Source organism: Cherax quadricarinatus, chromosome 89, assembly GCF_038502225.1.
Source record: "Cherax quadricarinatus isolate ZL_2023a chromosome 89, ASM3850222v1, whole genome shotgun sequence".
In the NCBI taxonomy this organism is placed as follows: Eukaryota; Metazoa; Arthropoda; class Malacostraca; order Decapoda; family Parastacidae; genus Cherax; species Cherax quadricarinatus.
In genome coordinates this window covers 7,387,675-7,413,013 of record NC_091380.1, presented here as the reverse complement: position 1 = coordinate 7,413,013, position 25,339 = coordinate 7,387,675, and the positions used below count along the sequence as shown (strand labels likewise).

The window sequence follows — 25,339 nt, the reverse complement described above, 5'->3', positions numbered from 1 at the left end:
TGATCTTTCCAAAACTCTCTTAGAGTCAATTGAGTTTCTGAGGTCACTTCAAAGCACCTTTCAAACATAGCTTTTGTGTACAGTTTCCTGAAGTTGGAAATGACCTGCTGGTCCATGGGCTGCAGGAGAGGAGTGGTATTAGGAGGCAAAAACTTGACCTTAACCCTTTCAGGGTCCAAGGCCCAAATCTGGAGTCACGCACCAGTGTCCAAGAATTTTCAAAAAAAAAATATGTTATTTTTTCGTATGAAATCGTAGAGAATCTTTTTGTGAAGGTAATAAAACAAAAAGTACGAAATTTGGTGGAAAATTGACAAAATTATGCTCTCGCGAATTTTGATGTGTCAGCGACATTTACGAATCGGCGATTTTGCCGACTTTGACTCCCATTTTAGGCCAATTACATTATTCCAATCAACCAAATTCTTAGCTATTTCACTAGTATTACTTCTTTTCTATCGATTGAGCACAAGAAATCGCCAAGTCAACTGTTTCAACTACAAAATAAAGTGATCGGAAATTGTTAATTTGGCCAATTTAACACAAAGTTCAAAATATTCCAATTTCAAAATAGGGTCCAGAATAAACAATGTAGGCATTCCTGGCACTAAACTAACGTTTCCTCTGTTCATTAGTTATGTTTTGAGGCTTTACAAATAAATTCCATTTTGATTTTTTATTCACATAATGAATTTTTATTCACACCAAAAAATAGAAGATTTACTGTTATGCAATACTGTAATAATTGTATAAATATCATCACCATATTTGTGAATGTATATTAGACCCACCAGCTGACGTGTATTAGACGTGTGAGGTCGTTTGTTTACTCTTGAATATCGGCAAAAATTTAACATTTCCGCTACTTTGAGCTCAGTTTCAAGCCATTTCCAGTGCTAAAACCAATCAAAATCATCTCTATTTCTGAAATATGTCTTCCATTCTATCAAATGAGACCAAGAAATCGCAAATACAACTATAAAAAACATACGAAAAAACACTGCAAAGTTGCTGCTTTAATCGAAAAATCATGATTTAAGTTTTTTCTCTCATTATACACAGTGTGCTGCAGGATCTGTTTTATGTGGTGCACACATACCACATAGATGTATTCTCTCATATGTAGGCCCAAATGTACCACTCTCAGTTTATCAGAGTGAGCTGAGCTCATGGCGTAGATCTACGGTTTGGACCCTGAACGTAAAGCCGTAGATCTACGGGACGGACCCTGAAAGGGTTAATGAAGCTCATGTCCTCAGAAAGTCTCTCTGCCAAGTCTGTAGGATGACCAGGGGCATTGTCTAATACCAGGAGGCACTTAAGGTCTAATTTCTTTTCAATTAGGTAATTTTTCACATTGGGGGCAAGTGTATGGTGTAACCAGTCATAGAAAAAGTCCCTAGTGACCCATGCCTTTGTGTTTGCCCTCCACAGCACACACAAATTAGCCTTGAGGATATTCTTTTGCCTGAATGCTCTGGAAGTTTCTGAGTGATACACCAATAAAGGCTTCACTTTGCAATCACCACTAGCATTGGCACACATCAAAAGAGTAAGCCTGTCTTTCATAGGCTTATGTTCTGGGAGTGCCTTTTCCTCCTGAGTAATGTAGGTCCTGCTTGGCAATTTCTTCCAAAACAGGCTTGTTTCGTCACAATTAAACACTTGTTCAGGTTTCAAGTCTTCACTGTCTATGTAATCCTTGAATTCCTTCACGGGGCAGTTCAGGCTACACGTGGACACGTCTTGGACAAATCACGTATACCGGATTTTTTAACGGGAACCGAGGCAAAATTTTTGTGTTAAAATGTATCGAATACTGAATTTATCTGATGCCGATGCTATCGCAAACCGGGGGTCCACTGTACAGTGGTACCTCAGGATACGAATAGCTGAAAACTTGAACAGTTATGTATGTGTATTTACGTAAGTGCTTTTGTAAGTGTATTTTCGGGGGTCTGAAACGGATTAATCTAGTTTACATTATTCCTTATAAGAACAAATTCGTTTGGCATCGGCACTCGAACTGCCTTTTGGAACTAATTAAATTCGTATCCAGAGGTACCATTGTATTTGTTTCTCTACATAAATGTACCCTAAAGTGAATAAAACAGAAGGATGGACAGGAAGCTTGAACTGTGGTTCCAAGATTAACAATTCCAATGCTCTACCTACCTGTGAATCTGAGGACCACAGTTCATGCATCCTTTCATCTTTCTATTTATTTATTTAGTCATTTATTATGACTTCATCTGAGTTTATACCTTTAAATATTCAAGAAGTAGTATACTATATATAAAGATAAGATTTGCCTGTGAATGTCACGTGCTGGTTTGGTTATTGGACACGTGAAGTCTGGACTTTGTTCTCGTCAAGGAATTTATCTTATGCTGTAGCATATACAAGGTAACAATACTCAAATACCCTCACATAGGAGAATGAAACTTATGACAGTGTTTCAGCCTGTCTTGGACCTTTAACTAGTCATCCGTCAGCCTGAAACATCGGCATACGTTTCATTCTCCTATGTGTGGTATTTATGTATTGTTCCAGCCACGGTGTTGTGCCTTTCTATTGATTACAAGGTAACACCTGTGAAGGAATTCTGGGAAACCAGTTAGCCAGAGCTCTGGAAGTGGCTAGTGCAGTGCCTGCATTCTGAAGGATGGATGGGTATGTTGCACATTGCTGGGTCATTATCACTGTCCTTTCTCTTCATGCATATTAGAGGTTTGAGTGCCCATCAATTCCTGCTCTGAGTGACCCACACTTTAGCAGTATGCATAAATATAATATGCTTGCATCAGATGATACTTCACTTGCATGGCACCCAAGCCAACAAGTGGAATCATGACTTGTGAAATCGAATAATAACGGGATTATAAACTAACCATATAATGTACAGAAATACATTTAATCGGATGAATTTTATTAAGAGCCAGCTGGTCGAGCGGCTTACACACTGGTTTTGAGTTCGAGGACTCACTTGCTACGGATTCAAACAACTCGTTCCTTAAAAAAACCATACCCCCGGCCGGGATTGAACCCGCGGTCATAGAGTCTCAAAACTCCAGCCCGTCGTGTTAGCCACTAGACCAGCTAGCCACAATAAGATTCATCCAACTAGGTATATTTCTACACCATAGGAAAGTTAGCACAGGCACCTCTGTGACCACAAATGCAAGTTTTTACAGACGAATCTCCAGCTAGCGTGGCCGTGACGAACTCTAGCTCAAGTCCCTTCACTGCCGTCAACATGACTCAAGAAATCGTAATGACACGATTGCAATCGTGTCATTACGATTTCTTGAGTCAACTCGTTCCTTGGTTCAAGTTGAATTGTTAAGAAAAGGTGTCAAATGTTGATTTAAAAAAATTTGTTGGACTTGAATGATAGCAAATATATTTTTTATGGAGAGTTTTCCCTGAGAAACATACTAAGATGCTATACATCCACTTCAAACTTAGAATAATATTTTATTTTATCACACTAGCCATCTTCCACTGAGGTAGGGTGGCCCATTAAAAGAGAAAACATGTTCACTATCAATCAATCATTGTTTTGCCAGAAGTACACATAAATTACTGTTCAGATGACACTCTGAACTGCAGCATCTTCACTCTTCTTTAGAGTGCAGGCACTACTGTACTTCCCATCTCCGAGACCCAAGTCTGACTAACTAGTTTCCCTGTCTCCTTTTATAAATACGTATATTTCTTCAGACATTATTTAGACATCCTATATATACCCCAAGAAAAATGAGAAATTGTTTTTTGACCATGTTTTGCAGTAAAAAGCGTGGAAAGATCAAAACTGAAGGTCATAAGAAACAGTAATATTTGAAATATTTAATTAGATAACTGTAATTAACTCCATGGGGAAGTGGAACAGAATTCTTCCTCCGTAAGCCATGCGTGTCGTAAGAGGTGACTAAAATGCTGGGAGCAAGGGGCTAGTAATCCCTTCTCCTGTATATATTACTAAATTTAAAAGGAGAAACTTTTGTTTTTCCTTTTCGGCCACCCCGCCTCGGTGGGATACGGCTGGTGCGTTGAAAGAAAGAACTGTAATTAATTTATGTGCTAGTTGAAATGCCAGGGACATTATTTATTTGTAAGTTGCAACACTGTGGATGTTGTTTGTAAGCTCAAACACCATGAATGCTGTTTGTAAGTTGGAAACTTAATTTACCTTCAAAATGCAATCTCTGGAATTTGTCTCAAAGAACAAACTTTCCACAAGCATTGTTTATATTTTCATTTCATATGATTTTGAAAAGTAGATTTTTTTCAAGGTGCATGCATGCTATAGTCCACTTGTGATTAGTGTGTAGAGTGCACTTAAATGTACAGTGGTACCTCAAGTTTCGAACAGCTCCCAACTCGAACAAGTATGTAAGTGTATTTTTGTAAGTGCTTCTGTAAGTGTATTTTTGTAAGTGCTTCTGTAAGTGTATTTTTGGGGGTCTGAAACAAACTAATCTAATTTACATTATTCCTTATGGGAACAAATTCATTCGGTATCGGCACTCGAACAGCCTTCTGGAACGAATTAAGTTCATAACTTAAGGTACCACTGTAATGGAGTGTGGAGACATGCATACTGACATCAGTCTTGGATAGTACTTCAGATATCAATTTGTGTATTGTTTAATAATATTCTTACAGTACAGTAAGTCGTCGACTTACAAAAACATTGAGAATCTTCCATAGTGTGTGTAATATCATTGCTATATCATTAGTGTGTATAATAACATTGTTACACAATATGGAAGGTGCCTAACATGTTCATAAGTTGAGGACTTGTTGTACTGTGTATTAGTATGTCCCCCATGGACTGGACAATTTTATTTCAAGTTTGATTTTGTTTGACTCGTGATATTCCTTTATACCTTTAGCTTCTGACAGTTTTTTATGCTACGTTAATGTATTATTGCATTTGTAAAACTTTCTCTTAATGTGTTTTTATCATTCTTTTTTTTTTTTTGCAGATTTGGAAAATGTTCAGTTGCCTATTTGATAAATTGCTCTCATATTAATAATTATTATTACTTTGTCATATATTAAGTGAGCAATAGAGCTAGGCCGAAAAAATGCATATACGTACAGCGGACCCCCGCTTTACGATCACCTCCCAATGCGACCAATTATGTAAGTGTATTTATGTAAGTGTGTTTGTACGTGTATGTTTGGGGGTCTGAAATGGACTAATCTAATTCACAATATTCCTTATGGGAACAAATTCGGTCAGTACTGGCACCTGAACATACTACTTCTGGAATGAAAAAATATCGTAAACCCGAGGTCCACTGTATAGTGAGTGGTGAATATATTTATTGTAGGAAGTCTGAATAAATGAAGAATGGGTGTAACTGAAAATGGCAGCATTAGCGAAATGCCATAAAGCCGGTCCCACCTGTACGAGACACTTAATACATTGGCCATTTCCCAAAAAAACCAGGGTGATCCAAAAACGAAAAAATAATGTTGAAATAATTTTCTTTTGAGTAATAATTTTCTTTTGAGTAATTCACATGCATTGACTTGTTAAGTTACTGTAGTCGTTGTTAAAATGATCTCATCTTAAAAAATAAACCAGGGAACAGGTGGGGTTTGAACTTGTGGCGTTTGTGTTATTACAAATTTGCGAGTAGTTTCTCAAAATTTTTAGCTTCAACACCAAGATTGTAAAGTTTACTAATAATGATAAAGTACATATTTGCTATTGGTATGATGTATAAATATACGTAGTCAGACTTGCAAATGATCAGAATTATTCAGTGAAGGTTCTTCATTACGTATATTTAATAGTTAAAACAGGTTTATTGGGAAGTCTGAATTATGAGCATTGAATAACATCGTTTAACTCAATTGGAAATTACTTATTTCTTTGTCCACTTGTAAATTAAGGTTGGAGTCAGGAAAAGTGTAAGTAGCTCCATTTCTGTGGATCAAGATCCTTTTACCAGCATCAATGCATTTGTTGGGGGGTAGGTTTGTGTAAAGATAAGCCTTCAAGGGAGATGCCTTGATGCTGGGAGATGCCTTGATGCTAGTAAAGGGCTCTTGATCCACAGAATTGAATTTACCCTCCCTTTCCTTGGATCGAATCTCATTGTCTTCCTCTCACACATCATTTAGGCAAGTGATAGTGAAAGTTTTTCTTCTTTTTACGTCACCCTGCCTTGGTGGGAGACAGCTGGTGTATTAACAAAAATACAGTGGACCCCCGCCTTACGATATTATTTAATTCCAGAAGTCTGTTCGGGTGCCGTTTGAGACCGAATTTGTTCCCATAAGGAATATTGTGAATTAGATTAGTCCATTTCAGACCCCCAAAAATACACGTACAAAAGCACTTACAAAAATACACTTACATAATTGGTTGAGTTGGGAGCTGATCATAAACCGGGGGTCCACTGTACAGTGGAACCTCAAATATCGAACTTTCTTCGGTCCAGAAGGCTGTTCGAGTACCTTTACCGAATGAATTTATTCCCATCAGGAATAATGTAAATTAGATTAGTCCATTTCAGACCCTCAAAAATACACTTATGAAAGCACTTACAAAAATACACTTACATAATTGGTCGTGTTGGGAGCAGTTCGATTTTTGAGGTTCCACTGTATAGTGAATTTATCGTAATGTTTGTAGTAGCAAGATTTTACAAAAATAAAATTTATATAGAATGTGAAGACATTACACCTTAGTGGACTACTGTTAGCTTGAGAATATACCATACCTGGAATATACCTAGAGGGTGTGTTGGGGGTCAGTGCCCTGCAGCCCGGCCCATGACCAGGCGTCGCTGTGGATCAGGGCCTGATTAACCTGGCTGTAACTGCTGGCAGCAGAGATATCTTAGTGTTTTCATGTGTTAGCTAATTTGTTAATGTTGAATGGATACTCTATGTAATTAATGGTATCTGCATGCCTCTGGCAAGACAGTGATAGCACGAATGATTTTTTTTTTTTGGGGGGGGGGTCACCCTGCCTCAGTTGGAGATTGCCAGCATGTAAAAAAAAAAAAATGAGAGAGAGAGAGAAATTTGCTGATTAGTTAACAATATCGCTTTTGCTTTATTAATAACAGTTACCTAGAACCTGTTGGGTCAAAAACTGGGCCACAGTTACAGGACTGAGGATCAAGCTCTCCAGAACTCATGCGTAATGAACCCCGTGGGTTAGCACTTAATGCAAATAGTAACACAAGTATCATCAGACTTATGACCGAGCTTGTTTCCAACCAACCGGCCGCAAGTCAAAATGGACGCAAATCAAACCTTAGAAAATTACCGACATACTGGATAGGACATAATGTCAAACCTTTGCTATACTGTATAAAGTACAGTGGACCCCCGCATACCGTTGGCCTTACATAACGTTAAATCCGCATACCGATACATTTTATCGCTAAGATTTTGCCTCGCATACTGCTTAAAAACTCGCTCAACGCTGTTCATCCAAGACGCGTCTAATGTGCGGCCTGAGCCAGCCTCACATGTTCCGCCGGTGGCATTGTTTACCAGCCAGCCTCCGCGGTAACATCCAAGCATACATTTGGAACATTTCGTATTATTACAGTGTTTTTGGTGATTTTATCTGCAAAATAAGTGACCATGGGCCCCAAGAAAGCTTCTAGTGCCAACCCTACAGCAATAAGGGTGAGAATTACTATAGAGATGAAGAAAGAGATCATTGATAAGTATGAAAGTGGAGTGCGTGTCTCCGAGCTGGCCAGGTTGTATAATAAACCCCAATCAACCATCGCTACTATTGTGGGCAACAAAACAGCAATCAAGGAAGCTGTTCTTGCCAAAGGTTCAACTGTGTTTTCAAAACAGAGATCGCAAGTGATGGAAGATGTTGAGAGACTCTTATTGGTATGGATAAATGAAAAACAGATAGCAGGAGATAGCATCTCTCAAGTGATCATAAGTGAAAAGGCTAGGAAGTTGCATCAGGATTTAATTAAAAAAATGCCTGCAACTAGTGATGTGAGTGAATTTAAGGCCAGCAAAGGTTGGTTTGAGAGATTTAAGAAGCGTAGTGGCATACATAGTGTGATAAGGCATGGTGAGGCTGCCAGTTCGGACCACAAAGCAGCTGAAAAATATGTGCAGGAATTCAAGGAGTACATAGACAGTGAAGGACTGAAACCTGAACAAGTGTTTAATTGTGACGAAATAGGCCTGTTTTGGAAGAAAATGCCAAGCAGGACCTACATTACTCAGGAGGAAAAGGCACTCCCAGGACATAAGCCTATGAAAGACAGGCTTACTCTGTTGATGTGTTCCAATGTCTTTATTAGTGTATCACTCAGAAACTCCCAGAGCGTTCAGGCAAAAGAATATCCTCAAGGCTAATTTGTGTGTGCTGTGGAGGGCAAACAGTAAGGCATGGGTCACTAGGGACTTTTTCTATGACTGGTTACACCATGCATTTGCCCCCAATGTGAAAGATTACCCAACTGAAAAGAAATTAGATCTTAAGTGCCTCCTGGTGTTAGACAATGCCCCTGGTCATCCTACAGACGTGGCAGAGCGACTTTATGGGGACATGAGCTTCATTAAGGTGAATTTTTTGCCTCCTAATACCACTCCTCTCCTGCAGCCCATGGACCAGCAGGTTATTGCAAACTTAAAAAAACTGTACACAAAAGCTCTGTTTGAAAGGTGCTTTGTAGTGACCTCAGAAACTCAACTGACTCTAAGAGAGTTTTGGAGAGATCACTTTAATATCCTCAATTGTGTAAACCTTATAGGTAAGGCTTGGGAGGGAGTGACTAAGAGGACCTTGAACTCTGCTTGGAAGAAACTGTGGCCAGAATGTGTACACCAAAGGGATTTTGAAGGGTTTCAGGCTAACCCTGAGAGGAGTATGCCAGTTGAGGAATCCATTGTGGCATTGGGAAAGTCCTTGGGGTTGGAGGTTAGTGGGGATGATGTGGAAGAGTTGGTGGAGGAGGACAATGAAGAACTAACCACTGATGAGCTGCTAGATCAACTTCAACAGCAAGAGGCCAGACCTGAGGAAACTGGTTCAGAGGAGGGGAGAGAGAAATTGAAGAAGTTGCCTACTACAAAGATTAAGGAAATCTGTGCAATGTGGCTGAAAGTGCAAACCTTTATGGATGAAAATCACCCTCACACAGCTATTGCAAGTCGTGCTGGTGACTATTACACTGACAATGTTGTGAAACACTTTAGGGAAGTCATAAAGGAACTAGAGGTACAGGCCACTATGGACAGATATGTTGTGCGACAGAAGTCCAGTGACTCTGAAGCTGGTCCTAGTGGCATTAAAAGAACAAGGGAAGTAACCCCAGAAATGAACTTGACACCTCAAGTCTTAATGGAAGGGGATTCCCCTTCTAAACACTAAGACACTCTCCTCCTCCCATCCCATCAATCATCACCAGAACTTCAATAAAGGTAAGTGTCATGTAATTGTGCATGCCTTTTTCAGTTTGTGTGTATTAAAATTAATATTTCATGTGGTAAAAAAAATTTTTTTCATACTTTGGGGTGTCTTGAACGGATTAATTTGATTTCCATTATTTCTTATGGGGAAAATTCATTCGCATAACGATAATTTCGCATAACAATGAGCTCTCAGGAACGGATTAATATCGTTATGCGGGGGTCCACTGTACTTTCATAGTATCGTATGTTACTTTGTACTAAATATTTTACTACTGTATATGCTTCCAGACGTATGTTACTTTGTACTAAATATTTTACTACTGTATATGCTGCCAGATGTATGTTACTTTTTACTAAATGTTTTACTACTGTATATGCTGCCAGACGTATGTTACTTTTTACTAAATATTTTACTACTGTATATGCTGCCAGATGTACGGTTGTAAGTACAAGTGGTCGTATGTTGAGCAGGTCGTAAGTCGGATGGTACTTGTAATTTCTTATTGAAATGTGAGACTGTTTTATCTATAAAATCTTCTTAACACTTTAAACTTTTCAGGCTTTGCTAGCAAATAAGAATGACAAACGGCTCTCCCTCAGGTATACGCACAGGGCCTACAGGCATACCGTATTCTTCTACCGGCTCTGGAGGGTCTGCGACCAGTTCTCAGGAGGACCTCATTACTGTACCCCATCCTGTTGCCAGCCCACGTCGCTCTGCTCGAGGTCTCCAGCCTCCCACCAACTACTCTTCACATACAACGCCGTCACGGGAGGGCTCAGACCTCTCCACACCACCAGATAGTCCTTATAATTCACAGCACAACCTTGAAGTTTGTAATGGTGAGGAAACTGCCTTTTATTTGTTATCCAGGCAGGATACAAAAGGGATTTATTTCTTCAGAATGAATGTTATTTTAAGTATAATTTAGATGAGCCCTATTTAAAAAAAAGGCCTACAGCCTCTCCTCACTTAGCAATGAATTCATTTACCGATGTGGTTTTAGGAACAAAACTCCGTCATTAAGTGAGGAGAAGCTGTATTAAACAAATAACCCGCATATGGGAGGAAAAAACTTAGGATGTTTTGGTTCAACTTGGATCATTAACTAGTTACTAGTATTACTAGTACAGTGGACCCCCGCTTTACGATCACCTCCCAATGCGACCAATTATGTAAGTGTATTTATGTAAGTGCGTTTGTACGTGTATGTTTGGGGGTCTGAAATGGACTAATCTAATTCACAATATTCCTTATGGGCACAAATTCGTTCAGTAATGGCACCTGAACATACTTCTGGAATGAAATAATATCGTAAGCCGGGGGTCCACTGTATTATACTGGTAATGGGTTTGTGTCAAGCATATTTAGATATTATTTTAATGTTGCCTTTGCACTATTTATGTAATTTTTAGTATGTTTTTGAATGTTTATACAGTAGTGTACTGTTATTTTTTTTTTTTTTATCACACTGGCCGATTCCCACCAAGGCAGGGTGGCCACCAAGGCAGGGTGGCCACCAAGGCAGGGTGGCCACCAAGGCAGGGTGGCCACCAAGGCAGGGTGGCCACCAAGGTAGGGTGGCCACCAAGGTAGGGTGGCCACCAAGGCAGGGTGGCCCGAAAAAGAAAAACTTTCACCATCATTCACTCCATCACTGTCTTGCCAGAAGGGTGCTTTACACTACAGTTTTTAAACTGCAACATTAACACCCCTCCTTCAGAGTGCAGGCACTGTACTTCCCATCTCCAGAACTCAAGTCCGGCCTGCCGGTTTCCCTGAATCCCTTCATAAATGTTACTTTGCTCACACTCCAACAGCACGCCAAGTATTAAAAACCATTTGTCTCTATTCACTCCTATCAAACACGCTCACGCATGCCTGCTGGAAGTCCAAGCCCCTCGCACACAAAACCTCCTTTACCCCCTCCCTCCAACCTTTCCTAGGCCGACCCCTACCCCGCCTTCCTTCCACTACAGACTGATACACTCTTGAAGTCATTCTGTTTCGCTCCATTCTCTCTACATGTCCGAACCACCTCAACAACCCTTCCTCAGCCCTCTGGACAACAGTTTTGGTAATCCCGCACCTCCTCCTAACTTCCAAACTACGAATTCTCTGCATTATATTCACACCACACATTGCCCTCAGACATGACATCTCCACTGCCTCCAGCCTTCTCCTCGCTGCAACATTCATCACCCATGCTTCACACCCATATAAGAGCGTTGGTAAAACTATACTCTCATACATTCCCCTCTTTGCCTCCAAGGACAAAGTTCTTTGTCTCCACAGACTCCTAAGTGCACCACTCACTCTTTTTCCCTCATCAATTCTATGATTCACCTCATCTTTCATAGACCCATCCGCTGACACGTCCACTCCCAAATATCTGAATACGTTCACCTCCTCCATACTCTCTCCCTCCAATCTGATATTCAATCTTTCATCACCTAATTTTTTTGTTATCCTCATAACCTTACTCTTTCCTGTATTCACCTTTAATTTTCTTCTTTTGCACACCCTACCAAATTCATCCACCAATCTCTGCAACTTCTCTTCAGAATCTCCCAAGAGCACAGTGTCATCAGCAAAGAGCAACTGTGACAACTCCCACTTTGTGTGTGATTCTTTATCTTTTTACTCCACGCCTCTTGCCAAGACCTCGCATTTACTTCTCTTACAACCCCATCTATAAATATATTAAACAACCACGGTGACATCACACATCCCTGTCTAAGGCCTACTTTTACTGGGAAAAAATTTCCCTCTTTCCTACATACTCTAACTTGAGCCTCACTATCCTCGTAAAAACTCTTCACTGCTTTCAGTAACCTACCTCCTACACCATACACTTGCAACATCTGCCACATTGCCCCCCTATCCACCCTGTCATACGCCTTTTCCAAATCCATAAATGCCACAAAGACCTCTTTAGCCTTATCTAAATACTGTTCACTTATATGTTTCACTGTAAACACCTGGTCCACACACCCCCTACCTTTCCTAAAGCCTCCTTGTTCATCTGCTATCCTATTCTCCGTACTGTATACTGTAATAAACAAAATAGAGAAAATCAGATGTAATATACATAGGTTTGCATACTGGTTGGAGTGCTGGTCGTAAGTCTAAGTGATCGCTGAACAAGTACGTCGCTAAGTGAGGAAAGGCTGTTTATAGTTTAATAAAAGTGTAGTGAAAAATGCTACATAAGTGTTAGTGGACAGGGATTGTTCTGAAAATGGCAGTGTCTTAACTCTTAAACTGTCCACACACAGATCTATGTTCACGTGCATAGCGCTCCAAACGTAGGTCTACGTTTTTTCCCATAAGAAAGCATGTAAAATCAAACGTAGATTTATGTACATTCGGAGCACTATGCACGTGTATGTAGATCTAGGTTTGGACAGTTTAAGGGTTAAGACACAGGTGTTATCAGAACACAGCTGTTTTCAGCAGCGGTCCCCATCCACTAACACTTACGGAGCATTTTTCACCACTTATATTCAATTATACACACGTCAGATAAAATACACACGTCATAAGTTTTTCTCCTATACGTGGGTTATTTGTGTATCATTCCAGCCGTGGCATTGTGCCTTTTTATTCTTTAGAGCCTTATTAATGATGTGATGTACTCAAATAATGTAATATTATTTCAACCCTTCATTTACAAAGCCTAAAGAATAAACAGTCAAAATACCGTGGGTGGAAGGAATCACAGACAACCTACACTTACTAGAGACAACCTGTGACGACATTTCAGTCTGTCCTGCGGCAGCTGTGACTTGACGGTGATCCAGAGACACGCCAAAACAGTCAGATATCCTCTCGTAATTGCAGGGTATTTGGGATTTATATCAAAAATCTTTACAATAATCTAAAGTGATGGTTCTTCACCTTTCCAAGTATTGTTATCCCTTCATTTGTATTTTTTTTTTGTACCCCTTGTCAAAAAGATTTTTTTTTTTCAACATTTTTACTGTGAAAAATATAAAGGCAAAGCAAATCGATGACTGTTATGAATAAAAACTAGAATATATTTGATTATAAATAAAAAAATACGTATACTGATTTGCTCTTTACTTTTTGTTAGTGATTGGTTATTAGTGAATGGTTACTAATGATTCTTAATGATTGGTTATTATCAATGTTTTATTGTTAAATGGTATATAGGGTTGGGAGAAATGAGCATCACACACATGAGAACAATGCAAAAAAAAAGGAGGGATAGTTTGAACAAACAAAAAGAGTCACCAAGGAAAAGAAGAATCAGAGACTTTTGGTTACATAATCGGGTTCAGGGAAACCGGTTAGCCAGACTTAATCCTGGAGATGATAGGTACAGTGTCTGCACTCTGAAGGATCCTGTTTCCTGATGACCTGATAAATTAGACACATGTGTGATGCTTTGGATATCTTTACTACCGAGGAAACGTTTTGCCACACTGGCTTCATCAGTCCTATATAAAGAAGAATGGTGACGATCAGAAGGAGTTTGAGGTAATCAGTCCCTCAGACTGATTACCTCAATCAGTCTGAGGGACTGATTACCTCAAACTCCTTCTGATCTTCACCATTCTTCTTTATATAGGACTGATGAAGCCATTGTGTGGCAAAAGTTTCCTTGGTAAAGATACCCAGGTGGTGCAGGTGTTTTATCAACTCGTCAGTTCTCTAAATGACCCTCTAAACCACATCGTCTCCACTTCTTGAAAACGGTTTATTTTAAGGAGTGAATGGAGACGAGTGGTTTTTGGGACCTGACAAGCCTGTTGGAGTGTGAACAGGGTAATATTTTGTGAAGAGATTCAGGGAAACCGGTTAGCCAGACTTGAGTCCTGGAAGTGGGAAGTACAATGCCTGCACTTGAAAGGAGGGGTTTGGGATATTGGCTGTTTGGAGGGACGTCTAAACTGTCGTATCTGAGCGCCTCTGCAAAGACATTGATTACGTAGGAATGATGGTGAAAGTGTTGAATGATGAAAGTTTTTTTCTTTTTTTGGGTCACTCTGCAAATACTTAATTGACATTTTATTTATTTACTTATTTTTTTAACATGGCCAGTTCCTACCGAGACAGGGTGACCCAAAAAGAAAGAAAAAACTTTCATCTTCATTAAACACTTTAACCATCACTCATACATAATCACTGTCTTTGCAGAGGTGCTCAGATACGACAGTTTAGGCATCCCTCCAAACTGCCAATATCCTAAACCTCTCCTTTAAAGTGCAGGCACTGTACTTCCCATTTCCAAGTCCAGCTAACCATTTTCCCTGAATCCCTTCACAAAATATTACCCTGCTCACACTCCAATAGCTCATTTGACATTGTATATATGTACAGTGGACCCCCGGTTTACGATCAGCTCCCAATGCGACCAATTATGTAAGTGTATTTATGTAAGTGCGTTTGTATGTGTATGTTTGGGGGTCTGAAATGGACTAATCTAATTCACAATATTCCTTATGGGAACAAATTCGGTCAGTACTGGCACCTGAACATACTTCTGGAATGAAATAATATCGTAAACCGGGGGTCCAATGTACTAAGAAATTCTTATCAACAGGTAGGAGTGGGTTGCGTCAGCCAAGTGGGATGCACCGAGGCTTAGGCGGCAGTGATCCCCGGTTACTGGAGCACATCACGCCTAACAGTAGTCGGGGCACATCTCCAGCACGTTCTCACAACTCTCCCACGGCATCTCAGACGGATATTCGTCAAGGACCCAGAACATCTAGGCTCCAGGCTCCCCAGGTCAGTATCCTTGTCTTGTAAAGTCAAAACATGGACACAGGGAGAGTGTAGGCTTTAATATTGGTTCTTGTTTGCCCATCATTTTAGGAAGTATAAATCTCAGTGGGAGAAGGCCAGCATGTTAAAAGAAAATCTACGACATAAAAATTTAACCTGTCATTTGGTTGATGATAGTCATGTTTATACAGGCATTCCTCACTAATACGGTGGGTTAGGCTCCAGACTGCCACTATAAAGCAATCACAGCCTTTTTTGACTTGCTACTCCATACAAAAGCATAAAAACATGTTTACACACTCATTTATTGAGTATGCAAAAGCACTAGGCCTAAAAAACTATGCTAAAGTAAACATCTTAAAAACAAGGCAAACCGAAAATGATACATGTGAATATAATTGAAAAGCGCGGTATTACTGAAGCGCTCTAAAGTGAGCGTTGTATCAAAGACGTATGTCTGTACTGTACATAGCATAATAAACATAATTTAGCATAATCATAATCATTATACTGTAGTATAATTATGATTACTTGATATATGCTTTTATTTACAGTTGTTTTAAAGACTTAGGATACTCGTAGATAATTTTGAAGATAAAAGACCAATATATAAAACACTTAAGAATTATTATAGTGGTGTAAGCCATTAAGAATTATTATAGTAGTGTTATTCATTAAGAATTATAGTGGTGTAAGCCATTAAGAATTATTATAGTGGTGTAAGCCATTAAGAATTATTATAGTGGTGTTATTCATTAAGAATTATAGTGGTGTAAGCCATTAAGAATTATTATAGTGGTGTAAGCCATTAAGAATTATTATAGTGGTGTAAGCCATTAAGAATTATTATAGTGCTGTAAGCCATTAACCCTTTCAGGGTTTCTGATGTACTAGTACAGCTTACGCACCAGGACTTTTGACGTACTAGTACGCCTAAATTCTAGCGCCCTGAAATCTAGTGAGAGAAAGCTGGTAGGCCTACATATGAAAGAATGGGTCTATGTGGTCAGTGTGCGCAGTATAAAAAAAATCCTGCAGCACACAGTGCGAAATGAGAAAAAAAAAAAAACTTTGACAGTGTTTTTGGTTTAAAACAGCGACTTTGCACTGTATTTTCGTATGGTATTTATGATGGTATTCTAGTTTTCCTGGTCTCATTTTATAGAATGGAAGACATATTATAGAAATTGAGATGATTTTGATTGGTTTTACAGTGAAAAGTACCTTGAAATTGAGCTCAAAGTAGCAGAAATCTCTGATTTTTGCCAAAGTTCAAAAGTAAACAAATCATGCTGTGCGTCCAATACACATCAACTGGTGTGTCTAATATTCTTTCACAAGTGCGCTGATATGATTTATACCATTTCTACACTAATGCAGTAGTCTGCATAACAGTAAATCTTCTATTTTTTGTGAGAATAAAAATTCAAAGTGGAAAGCAAAAGAAATGTAACAGAGGCCTGGGGATGTGACTAATAAACAGAGGAAATGTTATTTTAGTGCCAGGAATGCCTTATTTGTTTATTCTGGACCCTATTTGGAAATTGGCATCTTTTGAAATTTGTGTGAAATTGGCAAAATTGCTAAATTCTGACCACTTTATTGAATAGTTGAAATTGGTAAATGGGTGGTTTCTTGTACTCATTCGATAGAAAAAATGGAGTTCTAGTGAAATAGTTATGACTTTTGTCGACTAGTACACTAGAATTGGCCGAAAATAGGGCTCAGAGTGGGCAAAATCGCCGATGTGTAAACATCGTCGAGACCACTAACTTCGCGAGAGCATAATTCCATGAGTTTTCCATCAAATTTCATACTTTTGGTGTCTTTATGATCGGGAAAAGATTCTCTATCTTTTTATAAGAAAAAATAATTTTTTTTTTTCTGAAAAATTTTCAACCCTGAGAACAAGTTTTGGAGAGGGCCTCTCGACCCTGAAAGGGTTAAGAATTATTATAGTGGATAATTCATAAAGACTTACTATAGTGGTGTGAGCCATTAAGAATTATTATAGTGGTGTAAGCCATTAAGAATTATTATAGTGGTGTAATCCATTAAGAATTATAGTCGTGTAAGCCATTAAGAATTATAGTCGTGTAAGCCATTAAGTGTTAATTTTGGCTTTCCCAGTTTACAGTGCCTTTGAAATTACGAATTATGTTGGTAAACAATTTTCACCACTGACCATTTATGTGAGTTACCTGATGCCTAGGTATGTGTGTACTGTACTGGAGAATTTTTTTGTTTTTTTTAACAATTCAGCCATTTAACACTGAGGCAGGATGGCCCAAAAAAGAAATTCTTTAACTATCATTCATTTTATCACTGTCTTGCCAAAGGGGCAAATATCTCCACTCCTTCAGAGTGCTGGCAGTGTCCTTGCCACCTCCAGGACTCAAGTCCGGCTAACTGGAGAATATCCAAGTTAACAATGGTTAATATTGCTGGTTGATATTTAACCTATAAGCTTCGTGTAAACTTCAGTAGTCGAACAGTGAAAGAGTGATTATTTTTTCGATAATTATTTCTTTCGGGTCACCCTGCCTCAGTGAGGAACAGCTGATGTGTTAAATAAAGAATTCTTTATATATATTATATACCAGTACTGTGCTTATGATGATTACATAATAAATATTTGCAGTTGATAATATAATTTGTTGGATAATTACTAATTATTAAAGATAAACCGAGATATTTTAGTGGGTATTATAGACCCTATATGTTTAGCTCTTCCAGTGGTTTTATAATAATTGTCAGGTTAGCTGGACTTGAGGGATGAGGATATTTGCAGGTTTTTGAACTGTGGTATCGGCGCCCATCTGGCAAGACAGTGACGGAGTGAGTGATGGTGAAAGCGTTTCTTCTTTTTTTAGGTCACCCTGCCTCGGTGGGAGACAGCCGGTGTGTTAAAAAAAAAAAAGCTGAAGGTAATAGTGTGCAAGCTTTGGAAATGTACAGAAAGAATAAAAGTCACAATATCATGGCTGAAACACTGCACCAATAACCAGCACTTGGGACTGTAAATTTCTGACAATGTTTTGATCCATCCTGGACTTGGGAGAGTAAATTTCTGACAATGTTTTGATCCATCCAGGACTTGAGAGAGTAAATTTCTGACAATGTTTTGATCCATCCAGGACTTGAGAGAGTAAATTTCTGACAATGTTTTGATCCATCCTGGATTGTCAAGAAACACAACTGAAGAATCAAATCATCACAGGTTTCCTCTCCTACAGAAACTCGTGGGTTATTTATGACTTGGAAATACAAATAGAAACTTTATAAAGTAAAATAAAGTTTAATATAAAATTACGATGATTGACATATAACACTGCTTTATAGAAAGCCCTTAGAGAAGCATGCCATTTTGAACAGCCTTAAAGCTAAATTACGATTATACATACATGAATAGGTACATTAGTTTTTAAAATACTGGAGGTATTTACCAATTCGATAAAAAAAGTGTAATTAGATATATATTACAGAAGAAGCTGGGTACATGTGATAAGTGAATAGTACGCAATACAATTTTTGCTTTTTTTAATGATACAGTGGAACCTCAAATATCGAACTTTCTTCAGTCCAGAAGGCTGTTCGAGTGCCTTTACCGAATTAATTTATTCCTATCAGGAATAATGTAAATTAGATTAGTCCATTTCAGACCCTCAAAAATATGCTTATAAAAGCATTTACAAAAATACACTTACATAATTGGTTGTGTTGGGAGCAGTTTGATTTTTGAGGTTCCACTGTAGAAGCAATGCAGTTGATGTGTATGTTATGGTATATATATGGAGCAAGGAGCTAGTAACCCCTTCTCCTGTATAAATTACTAACTCTAAACAAGAAAAACTTGATTGGATACGGCTGGTTTGTTGAAAAAAAAAATACATGAACCTTGGTAATAGATACCGACAAGCTAGTTTAGAAAAAACTTAAGCATACATTAGGACGTGTTCATTAGAAAATGTTTCGGTCCTGGGACCTTGATCACTTCTACCATACAAAGGTTAACCCTGGAACTGTCCAAACATAGGTCTACATTCACTTATGTAAAGCTCTGAACGTAGATCTACTATTTTTTACATAAGAAAGTGAGGTGAAAGTGTTGAATGATGATGAAAGTATTTTCTTTTTGGGGATTTTCTTTCGTTTTCGGGTCACCCTGTCTCGGTGGGAGACGGCCGACTTGTTAAAAAAAAAAAAAGCATGTAAAATCGAACGTAGATCTACGTTCGGAGCACTACACGAGCAAACGTAGATCTACGTTTGGACAGTTTAAGGGTTAAAACGGTAGTATATTTAGGCAGAGTGAGGTGTGACTGATGTGTAGTGACCTGAAGAATGTAACAAAACATTGGTAAACACAAATGAACGCCACTAGCATGCAATGCATTTTCAGAAAACTAATCCTAATGCTTAAATGTTACTTTAGATTTAGACATAGACTATTAAGTACGATTTCTTATGCAGTTAACTACAGTCATAAGTACAAATACAAATTTATTTCTTTGCATAGTATACAATGTGAGACTAGCATGTTACAAGGTATTGTTAAGCTCGAAGAAAGCCACTAGCATGTTGGAGCATTTCAGGCAGATGAATCCTAATGATTGCACACTACTTAAGACTAGACATGGATCAACAAACGGTAATTTTAATTATGCATTTTTTGAATTTTTACAAGACGAGAGGGTAGCTAGTGAACAGATGGTGCTATTAAACTAGTATTACATATACAGTATGGCTTGATTTCCAGGTTTGAGTGATCGCCATCAGCTTCTCATGACGAGGGACCGTTAGTTCGATTTTTTTTATTTTACACAAGATCTGCTCAGATTTAATAATTACGTAACTTTGGCTTGTTTCTAAAATTTATTTTTTTGGGGGGAAATTGGGCCAAAATTCTCTTGCCAGTTATGTTTTTTGTCATTGGATCCAAATGTACTTTTTACAAGGCATCGATTTTATTTTAGTCTTTTGATTGAGATTAATTTATAAAGGACAGTGCATTTTTTTTTTTTTTTACTTAAAAAGTTAGCTGTCCCAGTGTTTGCCTTTTAATCTTTTCAGTAAAGTTTTGTGCCTTATTAACCCTTAAACTGTCCAAACGTAGATCTACGTTTGCACCGCTAGCGCTCCGAACGTAGATCTACGTTTTTTTTACATGCTTTCTTATGGGGGAAATCCGGGTTGGAGTGCTACACGTGAAAATGTAGTTTCGTAGATCTACATTTTCACGTTTAAGGGTTAAAGCTTATTGTATGATTTAAATAAAACGTTTTGCAGTGTTTTAGAAACATGGACGGTGGGATATCTTTAAGTTATTGTGGCACTGGTTATATACCTAATATTGACGAATGTAATGAGGATGGTTAAGTGGTGGTTAGTTACATCTTACATAATCAAATTGAGATTGTCATTTTCCTCATTCAGTCATTATTATACCTGTTACTCATCATGGGGTTGAGTCCCACACATTCTGCTATTTATTATACCCGCTTGTGTTAAACTTCGGTTGCCTAAATGTGGTCTTGCATGGTATTGGACGGCGGATAAATCTGGGCTGTTGTGTCTGAGCACCTCTGCAAAGGCAGTGATTGTACAAATGATGGTGAAAGTGTTTCTTTATTTTTTTGGGTCACCCTACCTCGGTGGGAGACGGCCAACGTGTTGAAAGAAAAAACCTGTAGTGGAAGGAAGGCGGGGCAAGGGTCTTCCTAGGCAGGGTTGAAGGGAGGGGATAAAGGAGGTTTTGTGTGCGAGGGACTTAGACCAGTCTGGCTGTATTAATTTAGAATATTAGTTTGCAGAAGCAACTTAAATAACAAAAAAAGGCACAATGCCGTGACTGGAATGATACACAAATAACCCACACATAGAAGAGAGGAGCTTACGATGACGTTTTGGTCCGACTTGGACCATTTACAAAGTCACACTAACAAGAAGGAGAGCAGGAAGGGTATATATATAGGCAGGAAGTGGTAGTGGTAGTAGTAGCAGTGGAGGTGGAAGGAAATAGTAGTGGGGAAGTAAGGAGGAGGAGGAGCCAGTCAAATACAGTGGACCCCCGCTTTACAATCAGCTCCCAATGCGACCAATTATGTAAGTGTATTTATGTAAGTGCGTTTGTATGTGTATGTTTGGGGGTCTGAAATGGACTAATCCAATTCACAATATTCCTTATGGGAACAAATTCGTTCAGTAATGGCACCTGAACATACTACTTCTGGAATGAAATAATATCGTAAACCGGGGGTCCACTGTACTAAGAAAGAGGAGCACTGCAAGGGAGTTAGGTGCCCACATGGGGGGGGGGGGAAATAAATAATGAAGAAACAAAAACACAAGGCAGAAGAAAGACAACCCAGAGGAGAAAGAGGAAAGGGTGAGAGGGAGAAGAAGAAAAAGGAGGAATCAGGTTAGGTCACGGGTGTTCTGAAGTTTGGAGCATTTTACAATGTGGTGGGAAAGGAAGGCATCTACAGAGATGAAGCCACGACTAAGATTCATACAAGGAAAGTTGTGTATTAGAGGGGATTCAACCAGATGGTGACTGTTAAAGTTGGAAGTAGGGAAGACAGTTTTAGCAGAAGACCAGTCAATAGGATGACTGTGATCTCTGATGTGACAGAAAAGAGCATTGTTAGTGTCGGCAAGTTTAACACTACTTTTGTGCTCCCTAAGTCTGTCAGAAAGAGACCTAACCTGACTCCTCCTTTTTCTTCTTCTCTCTCTTCCCCTTTCCTCTTTCCTTTTTCTCCTCTGGGTTGTCTTTCTTCTGCCTTGTGTTTTTGTTCCTTCATTATTTATTTTTCCCCCCCTCTGTGTTCTTGCTCTTCTTACCCTCTGTGGGCACCTAGCTCCCTTGCAGTACTCCTCTTAGTATTTGACTGGCTCCTCCTCCTCCTTGCTTCCCTACTACTACTTCCTACTTCCTTCCACCTCCACTACTACTGCCACTGCTGCTGCTGCTACCACCACTACCACTTCCTGCCTATATATACCCCTCCTGCTCTCCTTGTTAGTGTGACTTTGTAAATGGTCCAAGTTGGACCGAAACATCATCGTAAGCTCCTCTCCTCTATGTGTGGGTTATTTGAGAAGCGACTTAAGTTTATCAAGCTTGAGACTTGAAGTTTATTATGTTGACATGAACTAACATACAAAGCCTGTGAATTTCTGTTATATGACTTCTTGTTAAGTTTCTGTATGTTTGTATTTGGGATTCTGTATACACTACAACAGTTATCTTAAGCCTGGATCATTGGTAACAAATTGGACAAAATTATATATATATGTACTATATATATATATACATGTATATGTATACCATGGTTTTCTTTAGTGTTTGTTTATTTTTTTACAGACTAGCTCACTAGTATAGTAGATTGCAACACCTCCCCCTTTTTTTATTAGGTCTACAGTTGTGGATGGCTGTGCATCCAGGTATGTTAAGTATACAGTATTGGTAAGTTCAATTTTTAGCCAAGTCTTGTTTAGGATTATGAATGAGAATTTAGCACCGAGAGCTTCTAGTAGTGCATTGATGTTCTTGTGTTTGCTTAGGGATCCGGTGTTGTAGATGAGCACAGTTAGATGTAAGGGCACTTCTAGCAAGGTTTGCAGTGCAGTACAGTGATTACTTGTAGTTACAGGAGAAGAGAGTTCATGGCGTCACATATTCAGCATAGAGTCTTTTGTAAAGTTTCAAGTTTTCCGAGGTTGCGGCACTTGCTGTCTCCTCTCGTACGCCTATCCCTGAAGATAGGCGTACGAGATAGGTCGACTGCTGTTGATGTTTGATAACAGAGTTCAAAGTCAACATAAGCATTCATAAACAGACTCTTTTTTCTATGAAGTGGAGTACAGTATATTATTCATTTAAGGTGATTGACATACATAACTACAGCGGAACCTCGGTACTCGAACAACTCCCTACTCGAACAAAGCTCAACACTCGACCAAACACACGACCTGCCAGAACTTCGCTGTAAACTGTTTCGTATTTCTTCGCATTTTTTGGCGTTTTTTTATATTTGTATAAACAAGTCACCATGGGGCCTACAAAGATTAATGATAACAGCCATCCAAAAAGTAAATTGGTTCAGAAGAATTTTTTCGATGCTCGAATGGAACGGCACTCAAACAGCCTTCGGGAATGAATTAAATTCAAGTACAGAGGTTTCACTGTACTTTATTGAAAACCTCTTGTTATGAAAAGCATTTCTGGCAGCCTTAAACCTAAATTGTGATTATAAGTATATGAGAATAAGAATACATGTACATAGTTTTTAAAATAATGGAGGTTATTTAGTAATTCAATAGAAATATCATTAGTGATATATGAAGGATGAAGCTAGGTACGTATAGAAATTTAAAATGAGGCTTTGCTAGTAAAAATGCAATTTAAAGAGACACATGAGCAAACAATAGGTTTGAATTAAAATATTTATAAGATGTTTGTATTGTGGCGCACACACACACACACACGCGCACACACACGCGCGCACACACACGCGCGCACACACACACACGCACGCGCATGCACACATCAGGAGGAAAACAACAGTCAAGGACCAGGTAATCAGACTGAGGAAGGGTGATGGGGAATTCACAAGAAACGACCGAGAGGTATGTCAGGGGCTCAACACGAGATTTAAAGAAGTATTTACAGTGGAAACCAGTAGGACTCCAGGAAATCAGAACATGGGGTACACCAGCAAGTGCTGGATGAGGTATATATAACCAAGGAGGAGGTGAAGAAGCTGCTATGCGAACTTGACACCTCAAAGGCGGTGGGACCAGACAACATCTCTCCATGGGTCCTTAAAGAGGGAGCAGAGATATTGTGTGAGCCATTAACAAAGATCTTCAACACATCATTTGAAACTGGGCAACTCCCTGAGGTATGGAAAATGGCAAATGTAGTCCCAATTTTTAAAAAGGGAGACAGACATGAGGCACTAAACTACAGACCTGTATCACTAACGTGTATAGTATGCAAGGTCATGGAGAAGATCATCAGGAGGAGAGTGGTGGGGCACCTGGAAAGAAAAAAGTGTATAATTGACAACCAGCACAGTTTCAGGGAAGGAAAATTCTGTGTCACAAATCTACTAGAGTTTTATGACAAGGTGGCAGAAGTAAGACAAGAGAGAGAGGGGTGGATCGACTGCATTTTTTTGGACTGCAAGAAGGCCTTCGACACAGTTCCTCACAAGAGGTTACTGCAAAAGCTAGAGGATCAGGCACACAACAGGAAAGGCACTGCAATGGATCAGAGAATACCTGACAGGGAGGCAACAAGAAGTCATGGTACGTGACAAGGTGTCAGAGTGGGCGCCTGTGACAAGCGGGGTTCCACAGGGGTCAGTCCTAGGACCTGTGTTGTTCTTGGTATATGTGAACGACATAACGGAAGGGATAGACTCAGAAGTGTCCTTGTTTGCAGATGATGTGAAGTTAATGAGAAGAATCAAATCGGATGAGGATCAGGCAGGACTACAAAGAGACCTGGACAGGCTACAAGCCTGGTCCAGCAACTGGCTCCTTGAATTTAACCCTGCCAAATGCAAAGTCATGAAGATTGGGGAAGGGCAAAGAAGACCGCAGACACAATATAGTTTAGATAGCCAAAGACTCCAAACCTCACTCAAGGAAAAAGATCTGGGGGTGAGTATAACACCGAGCATATCTCCTGAGGCACACATCAATCAGAGAACTGCTGCAGCGTACGGGCGCCTGGCAAACCTTCGGATAGCATTCCGATACCTCAGTAAGGATTCGTTCAAGACTCTGTATACCATTTACGTCAGGCCCATACTGGAGTATGCAGCACCAGTTTGGAATCCACACCTAGTCAAGCACGTCAAGAAATTAGAGAAAGTGAAAAGGTTTGCAACAAGACTAGTCCCAGAGCTACGGGGATTGTCCTACGAAGAAAGGTTGAGGGAAATCGGCCTGACGACACTGGAGGACAGGAGGGTCAGGGGAGACATGATAACGACATATAAAATACTGCGCGGAATAGACAAGGTGGACAAAGACGGGATGTTCCAGAGAAGGGACACAGACACAAGAGGTCACAATTGGAAGTTGAAGACTCAGATGAATCAAAGGGATGTTAGGAAGTATTTCTTCAATCATAGAGTAGAC

The 25,339-nt window shown here is 39.3% G+C and overlaps 1 protein-coding gene across 3 annotated transcripts in view; it reads left to right on the top strand.

The window, feature by feature from the left end:
* The window catches only part of LOC128697215 (SLAIN motif-containing protein-like), a 145,058-nt gene that overhangs the window by 76,923 nt on the left and 42,796 nt on the right, over positions 1 to 25,339 (top strand). For all 3 annotated transcript variants that reach the window (XM_053788776.2, XM_053788775.2, XM_053788774.2), the window contains 2 exons: positions 10,027 to 10,269; positions 14,997 to 15,184. In XM_053788776.2, the coding sequence (XP_053644751.1) occupies positions 10,027 to 10,269; positions 14,997 to 15,184 (431 nt within the window). The remainder of the gene's footprint in view (positions 1 to 10,026; positions 10,270 to 14,996; positions 15,185 to 25,339) is intronic.